Raw genomic sequence first — 18,038 nt, 5'->3', positions numbered from 1 at the left:
TCCTTTACTATGCAAATCAAATCAACTTCTATTATATTCTAATCTTATAGAAAAAGGTAATAATCATTTTTTATAATCCTAATGAAATATGATTGGTTTAATAATGAAATAAATATATCGACCAATATTACATTGAATATCAATTTATCATACATATATTCAATTTTCTTTCGAATCATAAGTACGCTTTAAAGGTCTGCATTGATTGGACGATTCTCTATAAAGTATCAGATTGTCCTATTATAATACATTAAGACGTACGTATATATGACATTTTTATTCGACGTTAATTTTAATGGATTTTAATGAAATATTTTTGTCAATCGAAAATAATAGTTAAAAATAATTGTTGTATCAGATAAAAAAGTTAGTTAACAGTGTTTTTTACGATTGTTGTTATCAGTATCGTTGCATTAACGCGACGTGTGGTGTTCTTGTCCATCTGCATAGTTCGATCTAGGTTATACTTTAAATTACAAAAATAAGACATTGTTATATATCTCTTTATACTTATATTAGCTAAACTATCAACAACGAATAACAAAGAAATGATTAATAAAAGAGTCGTAAGTAAGGAAGTATTGTAAAAGGAAACAATAGCGGTAATGTTATTGGAAGGTTCTTATTCGTTTCCGTTATCCGATTGGTTCGTTGAGGGGACCAATCACATCTATCGCGCTGACTCGTTCATTGGCGGACTAAGCTGTTTACGATGACGTCACAATATGGCGTCGAAAGCGATTTCGTGCGTCGATCGTAGAGAGAAAGACACGAAATAATTTCTGTATTTTCGTATAAAATCGTCGTATGCGTATATTAATCTTTCATATACGGCCAAAGCGTTAAATTATAGAATAATCTTTATATTTTTACTCGTACGATTTACAATTACTACTACGATATTGTTATTATTAGTGTTACGATTTTTCTTACGAAGAAAAAGCAAAATGGACGAGGTTACGAAGTTGGAACATTTATCCTTGGTGTCAAAAATTTGTACAGAATTAGAAAATCATTTAGGATTAAACGATAAGGATTTGGCCGAATTTATAATTCATTTGTCCGAAGAAAATAATACTTTCGAAACGTTCAAGAAAGTTTTGATCGAAAATGGTGCTGAGTTTTCGGACTCATTTATAGCGAATTTACTTAGGATAATACAACATATGAAACCGTGTGCTCCTTCTAACAAATCTGCGACAACTAATCAGTCCAAACAGGACGAATTAGCACAAAAGTTTCCTGCGTTAGCTTTACCGAATGATGTCTTGCAATCTACGCAAGATGCTGAGAAAACTGATAAAGATATAGTTAACGACGTTCTAGCATCTTTAGAGGCATTAGCGCCATCTAATTTGAAAAATAATGAAAATGGAAAAAAAGATGATCATAAGCGAAGTAAACATAGTAAAGATAAAGATTCAGAAAAGAGTAGAGAAAAAAGAAGACATAGGTCTAGATCCAATGATAGGAAGGATAAAAAGCGTAGATCTAGATCTAGGAATCGTTCCAGATCCAAGGAAAGAGAACACAGTAGGAGACGTAGAAGAAGATCAAGATCCTCCAGTAGAACATCTAGATCGCATGGTTATAAGGAATCAAAGAGTTCAAGGAATCGTGACAGATCTAGATCAAGATCTTTGGAAGAACTCTCAGTTGAACCAGAAGTTGGTCAAATATATACGGGAAAAGTAGCCAATATAGTACCATTTGGTTGTTTTGTTCAATTAGAAGGTTTAAGAAGAAGATGGGAAGGTTTAGTACATATTTCACAATTACGAAGAGAAGGCAGAGTAGCTAGTGCCAGTGATGTAGTAACCAGAGGACAAAAAGTTCTTGTTAAAGTATTGAATGTGGGTGGGCAAAAAGTTTCCTTAAGTATGAAAGATGTTGATCAAGAAACGGGTAGAGATTTAAATCCAGTGGTAGCGGTCAATAAAATTGAGGAAGATGAAAAATATTTGAGGAATCCGGATCGTCCAACATCATTATTAGAAATTCAAGGTACATGGGATGAAGACGAGACATATTCTAGAAAGCGTGTGCAAAGATTATCATCTCCTGAGAAATGGGAAATAAAACAGATGCTTGCTGCATCTTGTATAGATAGAAGCGAATTACCTGAATTTGACACAGAAACTGGAGTTCTACCCAGAGAAGATGACGAAGAAGAAGACGTAGAAATTGAGTTGGTGGAAGAGGAACCTCCATTTTTACATGGCCATGGTAGAGCACTGGGAGATTTGAGTCCTGTACGTATAGTAAAAAATCCTGATGGTTCTTTAGCTCAAGCTGCAATGATGCAGAGTGCGTTGGCGAAAGAAAGGAGAGAGCAAAAAATGTTACAGAGAGAACAGGAAATGGATTCTGTGCCTACCGGTATTAACAAAAATTGGATTGATCCTTTACCAGATGCGGAAAGCAGAACACTTGTTGCTAATATGCGTGGAATAGGTATGCAAACACAAGATCTGCCAGAATGGAAAAAGCATGTAATAGGTGGGAAGAAATCTTCATTTGGAAAGAAAACTAATTTGACATTGCTTGAACAACGTCAGACTTTACCAATATACAAACTTAGAGATGATCTAGTGAAGGCTGTGACAGATAATCAAATTTTAATTGTCATTGGTGAAACTGGTTCAGGAAAAACAACTCAAATCACTCAATATTTAGCAGAAACAGGATTTACTGCTCGTGGTAAAATTGGATGTACTCAACCAAGAAGAATATCTGCCATGTCTGTTGCTAAAAGAGTAGCTGAAGAGTTTGGATGTCGTTTGGGGCAAGAAGTAGGTTATACCATTAGATTTGAGGATTGCACTGGTCCAGAGACAAGCATAAAGTACATGACAGATGGTATGTTACTTAGAGAATGTCTTATGGATTTAGATTTAAAAACCTATTCTGTAATAATGTTGGATGAGGCACACGAAAGGACTATTCATACAGATGTTTTATTTGGACTTCTTAAACAAGCAGTTGGTAAAAGACCTGATTTAAAGTTAATTGTAACTAGCGCTACCCTTGATGCCGTTAAATTCTCTCAATACTTCTTTGAAGCGCCAATTTTTACTATTCCTGGAAGAACGTTTGACGTAGAAGTAATGTATACGAAAGAACCAGAAACTGATTATTTAGATGCTGCACTTATAACTGTGATGCAGATACATTTAAGAGAGCCTCCTGGAGATATTCTTCTGTTCCTGACTGGTCAAGAGGAGATCGATACAGCATGTGAGATCTTATATGAGCGTATGAAATCGTTAGGTCCTGATGTACCTGAATTAATCATTTTACCAGTTTATTCAGCACTGCCTTCTGAAATGCAAACCAGAATTTTTGAACCAGCTCCACCAGGTTCACGAAAAGTTGTTATAGCAACAAATATTGCTGAAACAAGTTTGACTATAGATGGTATTTATTATGTTGTTGATCCAGGATTTGTGAAGCAGAAAGTTTATAATTCGAAAACTGGTATGGATAGTCTCATAGTAACTCCTATAAGTCAAGCTGCTGCAAAACAGCGTGCGGGCAGAGCAGGTAGAACAGGTCCTGGGAAATGTTACAGGCTTTATACCGAGAGGGCATATAGAGATGAAATGTTACCAACACCTGTACCAGAAATTCAAAGAACCAATTTAGCTACTACAGTACTACAACTAAAAACAATGGGAATTAATGATTTATTACATTTTGATTTTATGGATGCACCACCAGTAGAATCGCTTATCATGGCCTTAGAATCCTTACACAGTTTGAGTGCTTTAGATAATGAAGGTCTTTTGACACGTCTTGGTAGACGCATGGCTGAATTTCCTTTAGAACCTAATTTATCTAAAATGTTAATTATGAGTGTACACCTTCAATGTTCGGATGAAATATTAACTATAGTTAGTATGCTGTCCGTACAAAATGTTTTTTATAGACCAAAGGATAAACAAGCTTTAGCAGATCAGAAAAAGGCAAAATTTAATCAAGCTGAAGGTGATCATTTAACATTGTTGGCAGTTTATAATTCTTGGCGAAATAATAAATTTAGTAATGCATGGTGTTATGAAAATTTTGTTCAAATGAGGACACTGAAGAGAGCGCAAGATGTACGAAAACAATTGTTAGGTATAATGGATAGGCATAAACTCGATGTAGTATCCGCGGGAAAAAATACTGTTAGAATTCAAAAAGCAGTATGTTCTGGGTTCTTTAGAAATGCTGCCAAGAAGGATCCTCAAGAAGGTTACAGAACTTTAGTAGATAGTCAAGTAGTGTACATTCATCCAAGCAGTGCATTATTTAATAGGCAACCTGAATGGGTAATTTATCATGAGTTAGTACAAACTACAAAAGAGTATATGAGAGAAGTAACTACTATAGATCCAAAATGGTTAGTAGAATTTGCTCCAGCATTTTTCAAATTTAGTGATCCAACTAAACTTAGTAAATTCAAAAAGAATCAAAGACTTGAGCCCCTATATAATAAATATGAAGAACCCAATGCCTGGCGAATATCTAGGGTTCGTAGAAGACGTAATTAAATTATTTGTAAGTATATACTGTTGATATAAACTTTTTGTATATAAACGATCTGTAAATAAATAATTTTATACAACATAGAGAAATCATAGCTATTAGCAATCTCATTCAAATATAAAAAATAAAATATTAGAATGTTCAAATACGCAAGAATTGTAATATACTTTTGAACACATTTTTATGTATACCTATTACATAGCATTATATATAAGTTGTAATTATATGGTATAGAGAAAAAATGTATATATTTCGAATACGTTCGCATACGTGTATTATTCAAATAATGTATAATAATTACATACGAATTTGATTTTAAAATGTGAATATGAAAAAATCGTCAAATAGTACACTTTAATATTTTTTTCTTAAAAGTTTTCATTTTTTAAAACGATATATTCGATAAATATATTATAAACTGTAGTTGATTAACAGCAGTTTGATATGTTACTAGAGAAACCCTGTAGTTGGGACAGCAAACTACTTTATTTCTGTATGTCATAAACTCTTTATTAATTAGATCGCACGTGTGATGAATTTATTGTGTTTATGTACATATGTATATTTTTTATGACTGTAATAATTATTTCATTTTTAAGAATGGAAGATTTCGAACTTAAGTATATCTTCAATTTAAATCTATATTATAGGAATATGTCTTAATTTTGTATCTCTTCAGTCTCTCTCTCTTAACGAAGTATTAAATTTATTAAATAAATACATTCTTGATATATAGGCATGGTAATGATGGAACGGTTTAATGATATCTTGCCAAAATGGAAGATTATCATTTTATATGATTGTAATGGTATTACAAGTATTTTGATAAGTTAAAGATATCGTTTTATATCACTCATAAAATTGGACAATTTTTACCTTGTAAAAACGAATTACGTTTGAACGTTAATGAATCCAATACGTATATTGCATTTTTTATTATCTAATGTGTCATTATTAGATAATAAAAAAAAAAACAGATGGAAAAAACATTGTCACAAACAAATTTCGAGAAACGTTTTTCTGTTTTTACACGGTAACACGAAATATTACACATTTAATGAAAAAACCTTGTGTACGTTTTTCTGTGAATCAAGTCACGACTGTTGCTTTTTCTTAATTAGTTCTACTAGTTGTCGATATCGTGCTTGGCATTCCTCCTAAAAACGACGATATTAATGCTATTAAATTTAAGAGATTCAGTAAATGAATTTAATAGAATTTGCCAACCTTTGTTTTTCCTGTGACAGAGGCTGCAATTTTTTCCCATCTATCCATCGATGTTCCCTTAGGGTATTTTATAAGTGCAGATTCTAATGCTCTTTGTTGTTCTTGAGTCCATCCTGTAATAATATTATCATTTTCATTTCGTGTTTTTACTTTTTTTGGTCGATCTGCTATCCCGGCATCTTCTATACATTCGCCAGGTTTTATTCCTTCATTTCTGATCTAAAAAGTAAATGTAAAAAAAATTAAACGTCTAATGCTAATATTTTTTTTTCTCGAGGAATCATTAAAACATACGAGATACCTTTCTAGCCATATACGTAACTTCTGCAACTGTACGATTCATTGTATCTGCGATTTTTTCCCATCGCTCCGACGTACCACCAGGATATTTTTTAACGAGCTTTACTAATTCTATTACATCGTCGTCGGTCCATAATCCACCAGTTATTATAGGTTTTTCGTAAATATGGCTTGTATCATTGTTGTCTTTTTTTGATATCACTTTCGAACTGCTATCATTTCTCTCTTGAAGAGGAAATCCCGTTTTTCGTCTTCTTGGACCACGTGGTGTAGTATCAGGCTCTGCTTGTTCATTTTCTTGAGCTCTGTGACATAAAAAATTATACTGCACGTAACACGTTAAATTGAAAAAATCAGTAAATATAATAGTAGGCACTCACAATGCCTCTTCCTCTTCTTTCTTTTTCATACGTTTTCTTTCTTCTATGATCTCACTTACAGCGCGAATAATAGATGGTACATACACGACAGATGCAATCGTCCATCGTGGCATTTGAAATGGAAGAGTGTTCCAAATGCTTGGAGTTGGAATCTTCTCTAAAATGTCGGCTAAATCTGGAACATCCATTTTACCTTTTCTATTTTTTTTCTGCATTTTCTGGAGCTTACTACCGAGTACTTGTTCCTGAAATACATGTTTTTTTTTTTTTTTTAGATGCAGAAAAAATAGAGTTTGATGTAGATTTGAATCAATCGTACTACCTTATAGAATATCATATCTTTCAAAAAAGATTTGTGAACTTTATAAAAAAATAAAAAGTAGGTTTTTTTTGAAGGTAGAACAATATACAACACAGTTGTCCTCTATTTTCAATATACATACTCACATAAGTATACCTCTTTTCGAAATATGCAGCCCATGCTATTAAATACTGTCCAACTGTAATCACCATAAATAAAATAACACTCATTTCTATCAATCCCATTTTTCTTACATGTCGATAGTAATATACAGCTGACCGCCAATTTGGCAGGCCATTAACGAGAACGTTATCATATTTTTGTCTCTTTCCAGGATCCCTTAATACGTCATATACGGCAACCAACTAAAAGTCGAATAAATTTTATAATATTAAAATTACATAATTGATATTTCTACTTGATTTTAAAATGTACTTACTTTTCTAAATTGCTCTTCTGCATTTTCTGCTGCATTCTTATCAGGATGCAGCTGAAGGGATAACCGTCTAAAAGCTTTTTTAATTTCCGAGGCATTTGCCACCTAATAAAAAGAAATAATTGTAACAAATTTTTTAAGTATATATTATTACGTATACAGTGACACATCTAATGCAAAATATTTTTTAATTGATAGTAGGACAAGTAAACGAAATATGTTTTACCTCAGATACACCCAAGAGATCGTAGAAATTTTGATTAACTTCTTCGACAACATCGAAAACTTCTAATTCATCATTATCCCATGCGGTAGATAATGTAAAAATATCAAAAAATTGTATGATTCCAAAAAATATTAAAAGTACTCTCATGTTTACCATCTAAATAAACACATAGCTATTGTCAACACTATAATTGATAATGTATACCAATGAGAATTAGAATAGTCTGTAATTTGAAGTGCCAAAATTAACGAGATTAATTTTTTATAATAAATCGTTTATAGAAATAAAAATATATCAGAAAGTTATGAGATGTATGATTAAATGATAACGTACTTAATAAAATAAAATAGGTAATTATATATTATACTTTCAACAATAGGTTTTCTCCGATTCATCGAATACATAAAAATATTTTCAGGAACAACGATTCGGTGCCACGTTTTCTTTTAGCACTTACTACTTTTGAAAGAGTAATCACTATGTGCCATAATTAGATAGCAAACTAAGAGGTACAGACAATAACGACATTTAGGCGGTTCGTATCAAAGTGTCGCCTCTCTTTTCATTTTAATTTTCTTGAATTATTAAAACATTTTCTTTTATCGATCGGTAAAACAGATCACGCGTATTATCTGCAAAAAATGTTTTATCGACGAAAGATAAGCGTATTGAATGTATTCGATAAAACTATATATGCAATTATAATTAATTATTATATATAATATTATATATTAATACGTAATTTAGTTTTTAAACATTTTTACTATATATCAACGTATATATGACAATGTAATGATGATAGTTGAAGCTACTTGAAACATTTGAAGATCGTAAAATTGACAATAAACAATTTAATGAGGATATTTGACGTAAAAAATAAAAAAGAAAAAAATACGCTTCCAGAATAAAATTATGAACAATTTCTTAAATTAAAAAAAAAAAAAAAATAAAGTATGACAAAAAAACAAGTGAACTTTCTGTTAGTCGTGTTATTCATTTGGACGGTACACGAGTTAACTAGAGTCATGGAAGATATAAAAGAATAATCCGATCGATCGTTTCGAAGGTTAAGAGATAAGGAATACTTAAAGTGATAAGTAAGAATAATTTATCAGAATAAAATAAGTGAAACTTATAAATACAACGATATGTTTGTTCTAGAAATCGCCCACATAAATTCGATTACTTAAACGATACAATCAGGAATACGAGAGCGAGATATCGATCGTGATTTTAAAAAAGTAAAAAAAAAAAAAAAAAAAAAAAAATAGAAAAAGAAAAGAAATAGACGAAAAAAAAAGAATAGGAAGAAGAAATTATAAAGTTAAAAGGATTCCTTTCGAAAATTAAATCCAAATTGATCGCATTTGTATCGGAGAATCCTCGCCAGCTGAGGCGGGCCGCAATAAAATACAGTAATTTTGCCCTTTTTTCTATCTTGAAGTTGCTTGAACACTTTGTCCCAATTTGGACGGCCAGCGGTCGTTCTGGTTTTCAATCCTGTGATGAGATCTCGTTTTTCCTAAAGAGTAAAATAAAGAAGAAGAAGAAGAAAAAAAAAGAAAAAGGAAGAAAAAAGAAAAAAAAAATCGTTTCATCATAGTCGTTTATAAGATTAGATTTATCAAAGGAAAAAGAAATGAACCTTTTCGTGAAGCAAATCCATTGCCAGTTGCAAGCCTACAGCCTTCATATCGTTCTTTTGTAACGCACTTGTAATATACATGTGCATTTCGAGAAAACGTTCCATGGCGATGCCTAATTCAGCTTGTTCCATTTCGAGTTGCGATAGTAAGTTGACGAACCATTCGAAGGAACGTTGATCTCGATTGATCCAGAAGAAATCGACCTATGAATCAAGAATTAGATCGATATTTTTTTCTAATCATTTTCCTTTCCTAATAGTTTTTAATCACCTTTCGTAGATGCATCACAGTAGGCGGTATTTCGCTAGCCCAAGAAAATTTGCATTTAGGACAAGTATGCCTAGCTTCCCAATATCGATGCATGATCGATTGAAGGATAGAAGCGAAGGGAGTTACTCCGATCCCAGTTGCAATTAATACTGCGTGTTGTGCTTGGAATATATGACTCGAGGGTGCACCGTATGGACCATCTAAAAATATCTGTATCACGATTCATTATCGGTACGTTATCGGATTATTTTGTAGATGACATTTTAATAAATTCTTATAACTAATGATCGAATAAATCGGTTCACCTCTAATGGTTTCCCTACTGGATAATTTATAGTTGTATTCGATGCCGTTTCGATTCTAATTTCTATCGTTTTTGTTTTCTCGAATTCTTTAGTTTCTTCGAATATTTTGTTCAATCTTCCTTCCTCTGCAATTTCTTGCCCGATCGAGGAAGCTGGTGAGTTAATATTTTTCTGTTCTGTGATCGTCGTAGCTGAAAAAAAAAAAAAAATAGAAAAATATCAGAGACAACTGTTTGTTTGCAACAATTATTCTCTATAAAAAAATAATTCTAATGTTTTTTTTTTCTGAAGTTTACCGTTCAAGTTCGTTCTTTCTTCGTATTCACAATTTTCAAGACTCGGCGTTTTAAACGCAATTATTGTGGGTTTCGTTCTCATGTATCGAAAACTCTGAGCTAGGGATTTGTTTTGTGGGCTTAGATAAGCTATGCCTAAAGATTTCATACGAGCTTGACGTATCTGACATTCGTCGAAACTCTTTTCGGATTCTGATCTCCCATAATCGCGTAATCTATATGTAAAGAAAGTAGATTATTTACAAACTTTTTAATAAAATATTTCTCAATTCGCGATGACATTAGCTTAATTTAATCAATACTTACGCGATCAAACGTTGTTTGTTCTTATATCTCGTTTGCATATCAGGAACTGAAAATGATTTTTCTAATGGCATTTTAGTGGTCAATAAAAACTGACGTAATTTCGGGTCCTTTGTCATTTTAATCACCTTTGGTGTACCTTTTTCAAACGATTAATCTTATTAATTTACGTAAGATTTTAATGCGAAAAATCGAATTTGGTGTCATCGTCTTACATTCCGGAGTTTCCAAAAATGTTCCACTTTCGTTGATCGATGGATTTGACGAGGATGAAGCATTAACGTCAGGAACGAAAACGAGGTTGTCGATACCACGTGAATCGGATAACGAACATGTATCTTCTCTTTTTTCTTTGCCTAATTTAATGTTGAGAAATCTGCAAAGAGTAAAACGATCATTTTTAGGAAATTATTAAAATCTATCTAATTTAATTAATTTATTTATTTAATTTATTTTATAATGTTTATAACACCTAATTTTAGGCAACACTTTATATTCAGACGCTCCTTTCGATATACAATACGTTTATATATGTATGTACTACATGTTGCATAATTCTAGGGGCTCAACAATTTTACTAGTCGGTAATAGCGGTTGCAATACTATCCATAGGTAAGAAATTTTGTAAGCCCCTATGATAGGCAATATGTATAACGTTGCAACTGCTTTTACCGACCAAGTATAAAGTGTTGCCTGCTTTCAAGCGCAATATTAATAAACTCACGATTTTTTACGTATAAGATCAACGTTGTTACTGGCACTATCGACGGATAAATCGTCGCCTCGATGGAGTTTCATGTGTTCCCTCTCAAAGTATAAATATAGGCTGTTGGTCCATTCACCCACAGCTCGTATGTGAAGCCATATATAATCTGTCAAGAAAGAAAACACAGAGAAGGTCGATGAATATCACAATATGTAGATTATGTCGGTCATTATGCGATTGAAATTTATTCTGGACTCGTTTCTTTGTCTTCAGGACCTTGAACTGATTTCGTTTCTTTCTTTTGTTCGTTAAATATGTCAACGTCTTGTCGAACAAGAAATTCGTTCGCGTGATAAAAGTAAATGAGATGGAGAAGACAAATGATCCATTAATTATTCGCTTAAATATCTTACGTCAAATTAGAATTAAAATTAATTAAAGGGAAACGATCATTAATCACCTTCTTGTTCCGGAGCACTGCTGATTGTGAATGGATGCCATTCGTAACGTGCAATCACTGGTATATTGACGAAAACGTAATCACCAGGACAAAAGTCAAAATTTGGTGGCCGTTTGATCACCAGATGAGTCACTTTCGAAGGTAGCAAGAGACCAGAACTTATGTAAGTCTTCCCACGTTGAGAACGAGACCATGCGAGTCTTCGTATCCTTTCAATGAGATAAATCGCTCCTGGGCCGACGAACCATTTCCAAAAATTAGGCCCATGGAATATCATTAAGATCCAGAATGGTACGTAAAGTAGGTGCGACCAATAGAAGATCTGTTAATCACATAAGAGAGAAAGAGAAAAAAACGAGAACATTATTTTCATTAAGAAATTGAAAATAATAAGAAAATTAGCATTGAATTTATCTTTGTTCAATTTATTTATTTATTTATTTATTTTATTTTACCTCGAAACACCCGCCACGTCTTACAAATGGCAACGAACAGACGGTCATTATAACGAGTATGACGATTAGGGCGATACCGGTAGGATTAGCACAACCTCCCACCAATCCGAATAATTTTGGCTTGCTAGTGAAAATCCATTCCGTCATAGTAAAGTTCGCCCTATTTAATATTTCGTCGTTTACAACAACGGTACCTGAAAATGATGAAGAGATTTCTAAAGAAAATTTCTTTTTTTCCCTTTCTCTATTTAAAAATAAACAAAACATCAAGAAAATTTGACTCTAATTGTTTCCAAGCGCCTCGTAGAATTTTTATCTTTTTCTTTCTTTGATCCTTTCTCGTACTCACCGAAATTTAAAAGATGCATGAGCGTGTGAACGACACTGAACACACCGATCAAAACCCCAGTCATCTTGTGAAGATATATATGGTGATCCAATGGGAGTATCGATGAGAAACCATTGGTTCGTAAAAAAGTTATGCATTGTCGTAGCATCAGAACGAGAACGAACGAACAGTTAAAGTTCAAGCATTGACCTGCGATATCGTGAATACTTTGTTGTAAAATAAAAGAAAATCACTTGTCGCAGGAACATTGAAAACGGTATCAATAACGCGAATTACACCGTTTGTTTTGTTCCATTCCAAAATAATTAAAAAAAAGCTGATTGTTTTTAACGCTAAAATTCTGCGTAATGTTACCGCAAGCACGTGCCAGGATCACGTAGCCATTCCATCGTCGATATTGAAAGATCCTCGACACGAAGAGCGCTGCGTTTACGATTAGAAAGAGCGAGATGAACGCTATGTAGACGTAATTATTTTTTATGTAGGGCTTGGTCAACTGATACGGCCGTAACGACGTTAGAAATCCAAGGAAAGATTTTTTTTTATCTTTCGGTTTTGGCGGGACCAACCAACGATCTATGCTGCAACATAATTGAATTTTATTCAAACATCCGGTCAAACAACTTTTGATTTGAGAAAAATCATCGTTTTTCCTTTTTTGTATTATTTATCAAAATTTTATTACGATCAGAGAAATTGATAAACTGTCGTAAGATAATCTGATCGTCTTACCATCTTAACGATCGTAGTGAAATGATATGAAACACATCGTTTCTAGGTCGATTTATTGGATCATATAGATAGAATCGATACGAACCTAATCGATAAATTTTCCAACAATCCTTCGTGTTTCTCCAATTGCTTTTTCAATCCCTCGAACGTGATGGCACCGCGATTACAGGAATCAGCATCCTCGACCAGTGCCATCGTTAGATCCTCGATCTGTTCGTCACTGAATTTCATTCCGTTTTCTTCCATGCACGCTCTCATCACATGTTCCAGTTCTCGATGTTGAATGAGACCGTCGCCTTTTAATTGAAAAAATTTTTCCAGATAAAAGAGAAAAGAAAAGAAAAGAAAAAATGTTTTTCGAAAAAGAATTTCTTCTCTGCCAAATCGTTATAAATAATTTTTAGATTTTGCGAGATGACCAACCATCGATATCGTAGACTTTGAAAAGAAATTTGATTTTGTCGTCGGCAGATTTTCCAGCAAATTCGTGCATGGCGTCGATAAATTCTTGAAGCGAGATAGTCCCAGAATTGTCCTTGTCGAATATTTGAAAGACACGTTCCGTGAAGAACGGCTGAGAATCGATTTCATTCGTTAGACATTTAGTTTAATCTAGATCGAATTATTTTAGAAAATTTATCGTTTGAACAGGGTCGCATTTATACTTTTGAAGATCGTAGAGGCAACGTCATTACGACAATTTATTTTTTCTCTTTTTCAATTTTTTGGCTATTTTTTCTTTTTTATATATCGTTGTTTGCGAACGCAGAAAGGTTTGAAAAAGTGACAGTATAGATAAACGAGGACCCAGTTTGCGCCTAACGAGATCTTATGCTAAATTCGACCCTGAATCGGAATACATTAGAAAATATTATTCATTTCTTCGTTTCGTTCAAAATAATCTACACTCATGCCTCCTGCCTACGTTCTTCGATGTGACTATCTTCTTGAATTCCTCATGACGTATTTCCTTTTGATTGCCCACTGTCTGTTTGAAAATATTCTCCAACCATTCCAGACTACGTTTGTCGAAGCCGGCTCGTGGTCTGTCGAATTAATGAATTATAAAAATTAAAAAAAGCGTTTGAAAAATTAAGAAAAAGAAACCAAAAAAAAAAAAAGAAAAGAACTGAAAACGAATAAAAGGACTTCGACAATCAATTCGTTTCAAATGTTCTCGTCGATCTTGATTCTTACCTCGGATTACTGACGTTGTAAATGAACTCCATGATTTGCATCGAAGTTACATATCCAGAATTGTCTTGATCGATCAATCGAAAGAGTTTCTCTACTACCTAAAAATCGAGATTAATTTTATTTTATCGAAAGAGGCGGAGAGAGAAAAGAAAGTCCGATCATATTCTCACCCCTTTAGCACAGAACAATTGGACGAAACTGGTAAAGTTCAATGGTTTCTCGGCGCACAAAACGAACGCTACGCTTTCGATTTGATCGATGAAATCGTGTTGCTTTTCGTTTCTGAAGAAAAGAAAAAGAGAAAAAAAAAGAAAAAAGAAAATATTAAGATAACAAAGAAAGTAATCGAAGAAGAAACTTCTATCGAGGAATATTACAATCTACCCTTACGTTAATCTACCCTTCATAAATTCGAACCACTCGTCCTGCCTCAATAATTCGTCTCGATCCTGATCGAACAGCCCAAACAATTTCTCGAGAAAAGTCTGGAAAACAAAAATGAGAAGAAACCAAAATCAAAACTATAACGAAAATAAAAAAGTCGTTCTTCTTCGATCGTGACAGGAAGACCCTGTTCCAAATATAAAAATAATTTTGTGCAGGATGAAAGTAGTACCCAATCTTTACTCGCGGACTTTCATAACACACGGATTTAGCCTTTTATTATATTAATTATAGTCGCTCTCTGAGTTCTCGTATTATACCCTCGGGCTTACATTTTCCACGATTACTGTAAAATGGGTCATTGCCAACGGTATAATCACCGTCTTATATGTCATTTCTCTCTCTCTCTCTTTCTCTCTCTCTCTTTCTCTCTCTCTCTCTGTATCTCTTTCTTTTTCTTATCTCTTGGGAGCGAGATGGAAATATTGTATAAAAAAAAAGGAGACTATAATAATCATTGCATTTTCATATTACAAGATCTAACGATCGATAATGCTTCGATTGAATTTTTAATAAAAAAAAAAAGAAAGAAACAAAAAAGAAGTGGAGTAACTCGATCTTACTATTAATGTATCTTCTGATCCAAGGATCATTGATAATGATCCACAGAGGTACGGATCCGATGATCCAACGATAAATAATCGATCGTTCGTGATCGATATTTTAATGGTATTCCTCGGTTTATTCGATAAATGATCCATTTCTTTTTATCTACCGATCGAAAGATCGAAAATGTTTTAACCGAGATAATATCAAAATTATTGATAGATTATTACGTACAATCTTTTTTGTTCGGTCCTTGTTTAAAATGACATGATTTCAATTAGACGATCTATTTTTTCTTTCTTGTTTTTTTATAATCACAAATCGTTTAATTAATTTAAGATATGATAAATGTTCATTGAGACTTTTACAATAAATTCATAATCAAAAATTAAGATAAAAGTGAGTGTAAATTAAAAGTATGTAAAAAAAGAGAAAAGTAAGATAACAAAAGATACGAAACAGGGACCGGACGAGGAGGGAAGGGAACAATTTCCGAGTGTTTAAACGCTCATATCGTAGGATGTGATTTAGACTTTTCGTCGAGCAATTAGGAGAAGAAAAAGAAAGAAAAAGAAAGAAAGAAAGAAAGAAAGAAACGAAGAAGGAAAGAAAAAAAAAGGGATAGACAGATAGATAGATAGAGAGATAAAACGCCAGAGGCACCACCAAGCAAGGCTTTCGAGCCTTAGGCGAATGAGCACCTTGATCGAAAAGTAACCTGGTCCTTCGATAGTATAGTCTCTCGTTTCCTTCGATTGTGTCGTCATGATCGCCTCAGGATTAACTAGATATTTCCTACTACTGTTGCCGTGCTTCTGAGAGATATCTCTGACAGAAAAAAACTGGTATCTCTCTTTCTCTCTCTCTCTCTCACGTCGTAACAACGATTTGCTGATCGATTAGGATCGCGCGTAGCTCGCCCACGAATCACTTTTGTTTAATACCGTAATAACATATCTTTCGATATTCTCTCCTCTCTCTCTCTCTCTCTCTCTCTCTCATAAAATGATTTATCGCTTGGCTCTAATCTCGATAATTTCTTTTCCTTTTTCTTTTTAGAGCGACTCTGCCACTTCAATTTTGTTTTGCGTGCGCGCGTTTCGTTTTGTTGTACAGGGTGGACCAAAAGTTTCCTCAAAAGTCGACTGTACTCTTTCTAGGCAAAATTTTTTGTTTTTCCTTTTTTGAGCTTGAAAAGTTTACAAGCCCGATTAGAAGCTCGAAAGAGAGGTCTCGAAGAATCGCCATCGATTTTCGTAATCACCTAGGAATTTTTTTCGACATATTTAGAAACTTTTGGCACGTCCTGTATTTTCTCTCTTTCTTTTTTTTTTTGGATTTGCTTTTTCTCTCTTTCTCTCTGGAAGCGTGCCCGTCACTTTGATTTCGTTTGAGAAAGAGATCGAGAGAGGTATCGAAGCTCTTGATTGGGAGGATACAACGTAATTAGTAGGTGACACTGCAATTGTAGTTGAGATGGTAAATCGATGTATCATGCTCGATCAAATCGTTCGATTTCTTTTTCTTTCTATCTCCCACTCTTCCTTGCATGATCGCTTACTCTACATTGACTTTATTCGTCTTCTTTTGAATTCTTTTTTTTTTCTTTTGAAACATATTTATCAATTAGTATGAACGTATGTACCTGATCTTGGAACAATTTCCTGAATACTTCTTTCGTGTAACGATTGTCCTCATTCAACAATTCAGAACATTCCTTCAATATTGCTGTTCTTCGTTTCTCGATGAGGCATTCCTCTTCCATGCAACTTATACTCTCTTCCATGGTCACTTTTTTGTCGCTGTGCTTGTGGTTGCCCTTTCTTTTTTTCTTTTTTTCTGTCTTCTTTATCTCTTTTCTTTTTCCTTTTTTTTCCTTATAATAAAGATCGTCCTTTTCTTTTTATTCCCCCCCACCCCCACTTCTCCTTCCGTACCCGAAACAAGATAATTAGCACGCTCTCGAAAATACGAATAGATCGTCACAGCTTATCGTGATTCGAGGACATTTTTTGACAGTGTTTCTACGTAAGGATTTAAGAAGAAAATGAAAAAAAAAGAAAAGAAAAAATCTGATAAAGGAAAAGGAAATAAACAAACGTATTGTCTTCGTTCACGACCTTCTACTTTTGTTTTTGAAAAGAATGAAAGAAGCAGAAAAAGAAACAATGACGATAACGATAGCAACAACAACAACAACAACAACAAAAGGAAAAATGAAAGAAATGTAAACTTCACTACGAGACAAACGTAAGGGGGAGAAGAGGTACATATACTACTGATTTATATCAGTGTCGATTAATGAGAAAGAAGTAAGACACACATTGAGAGATTATTTCGAACGTTTTTAGAGTTGCTCAATAATTTCCGCACCCCTTAAAATAGCCGGTATTTCCGCGTTGAAGATGTACAACGTAAATATGTAAGTAAGTAAGTAAGTAAGTAAGTAAATACGTGAGAGAACGTTTTCGTTCGTTCGCGGCCGACTGGAGACGCGTAAACTCGTTAAATGAAAGTCGACGTGTTGTGGAGAAGTTCGAGGATCGAATACATAAGCTTATGTGTGTTTGTTCGTTAATACGTGTATGCGTATGATCGAGAGAATACGTGAGAGATAGCTAGAGAGAGAGAGAGAGAGAGAGAGAGAGAGGTGGTGAGAAAAGAGATGAAGAAGAGAAGGACAGATATATTATGTGTCCCTATGCCAATCCAGATCATACGTGGAGATGAAAGAGACAGAATACCTTTCACTTTTCGACCATATACATCTCTTTCTTTTCAATAATAATGTAATTATTATATTATAAGACGTATGAGAGAGAGAGAGAGAGAGAGAGAGAGAGAGAAAGGATAAACCAAATTAGTGTCAGAATATCAGAAGCAACGACTCTGTGTTTTATATACGTGAGTTTTTATTAATGAAAGAATT

The 18,038-nt window shown here is 33.6% G+C and overlaps 3 protein-coding genes across 4 annotated transcripts; 1 reads left to right on the top strand and 2 right to left on the bottom strand.

The window, feature by feature from the left end:
• Window positions 1–321: 321 nt before the first annotated feature.
• LOC127068834 (ATP-dependent RNA helicase DHX8) lies at window positions 322–4,769 on the top strand. Its single transcript, XM_051005125.1, has one exon. It carries the CDS (start codon window positions 948–950, stop codon window positions 4,533–4,535), a length of 3,588 nt encoding a protein of 1,195 aa, XP_050861082.1. The 5' UTR covers window positions 322–947; the 3' UTR covers window positions 4,536–4,769.
• A 249-nt stretch (window positions 4,770–5,018) lies between these two features.
• On the bottom strand, window positions 5,019–7,899 carry LOC127068845 (dnaJ homolog subfamily C member 1-like). Of its 2 annotated transcripts, none has more exons than XM_051005152.1 (8): window positions 7,734–7,899; window positions 7,401–7,623; window positions 7,178–7,279; window positions 6,885–7,103; window positions 6,438–6,682; window positions 6,059–6,362; window positions 5,758–5,976; window positions 5,019–5,687 (listed from the first exon to the last, which is right to left on the bottom strand). In XM_051005152.1, the coding sequence occupies exons 2-8, from the start codon at window positions 7,554–7,556 to the stop codon at window positions 5,625–5,627; spliced, it is 1,308 nt and encodes a 435-aa protein (XP_050861109.1). In that variant the 5' UTR covers window positions 7,557–7,623; window positions 7,734–7,899; the 3' UTR covers window positions 5,019–5,624. The 2 variants fall into 2 exon arrangements, with proteins under 2 accessions (XP_050861109.1, XP_050861110.1); XM_051005153.1 differs by having other exon boundaries at window positions 7,401–7,556; window positions 7,734–7,892.
• A 733-nt stretch (window positions 7,900–8,632) lies between these two features.
• LOC127068835 (NADPH oxidase 5) lies at window positions 8,633–17,643 on the bottom strand. Its single transcript, XM_051005127.1, has 19 exons — window positions 16,755–17,643; window positions 14,510–14,604; window positions 14,290–14,401; window positions 14,120–14,217; window positions 13,848–13,968; window positions 13,346–13,496; window positions 13,008–13,218; window positions 12,545–12,771; window positions 12,191–12,379; window positions 11,842–12,035; window positions 11,387–11,708; window positions 10,945–11,092; window positions 10,436–10,596; window positions 10,224–10,359; window positions 9,918–10,132; window positions 9,622–9,812; window positions 9,317–9,526; window positions 9,046–9,249; window positions 8,633–8,922 (listed from the first exon to the last, which is right to left on the bottom strand). Exons 1-19 carry the CDS (start codon window positions 16,893–16,895, stop codon window positions 8,725–8,727), a joined length of 3,324 nt encoding a protein of 1,107 aa, XP_050861084.1. The 5' UTR covers window positions 16,896–17,643; the 3' UTR covers window positions 8,633–8,724.
• Window positions 17,644–18,038: the final 395 nt, after the last annotated feature.

The sequence above is a fragment of the Vespula vulgaris genome, chromosome 14, assembly GCF_905475345.1.
Source record: "Vespula vulgaris chromosome 14, iyVesVulg1.1, whole genome shotgun sequence".
Classification (NCBI taxonomy): Eukaryota; Metazoa; Arthropoda; class Insecta; order Hymenoptera; family Vespidae; genus Vespula; species Vespula vulgaris.
The sequence above is the reverse complement of the archived record's forward strand: the minus strand, read 5'-3'. Positions and strand labels throughout refer to the sequence as shown.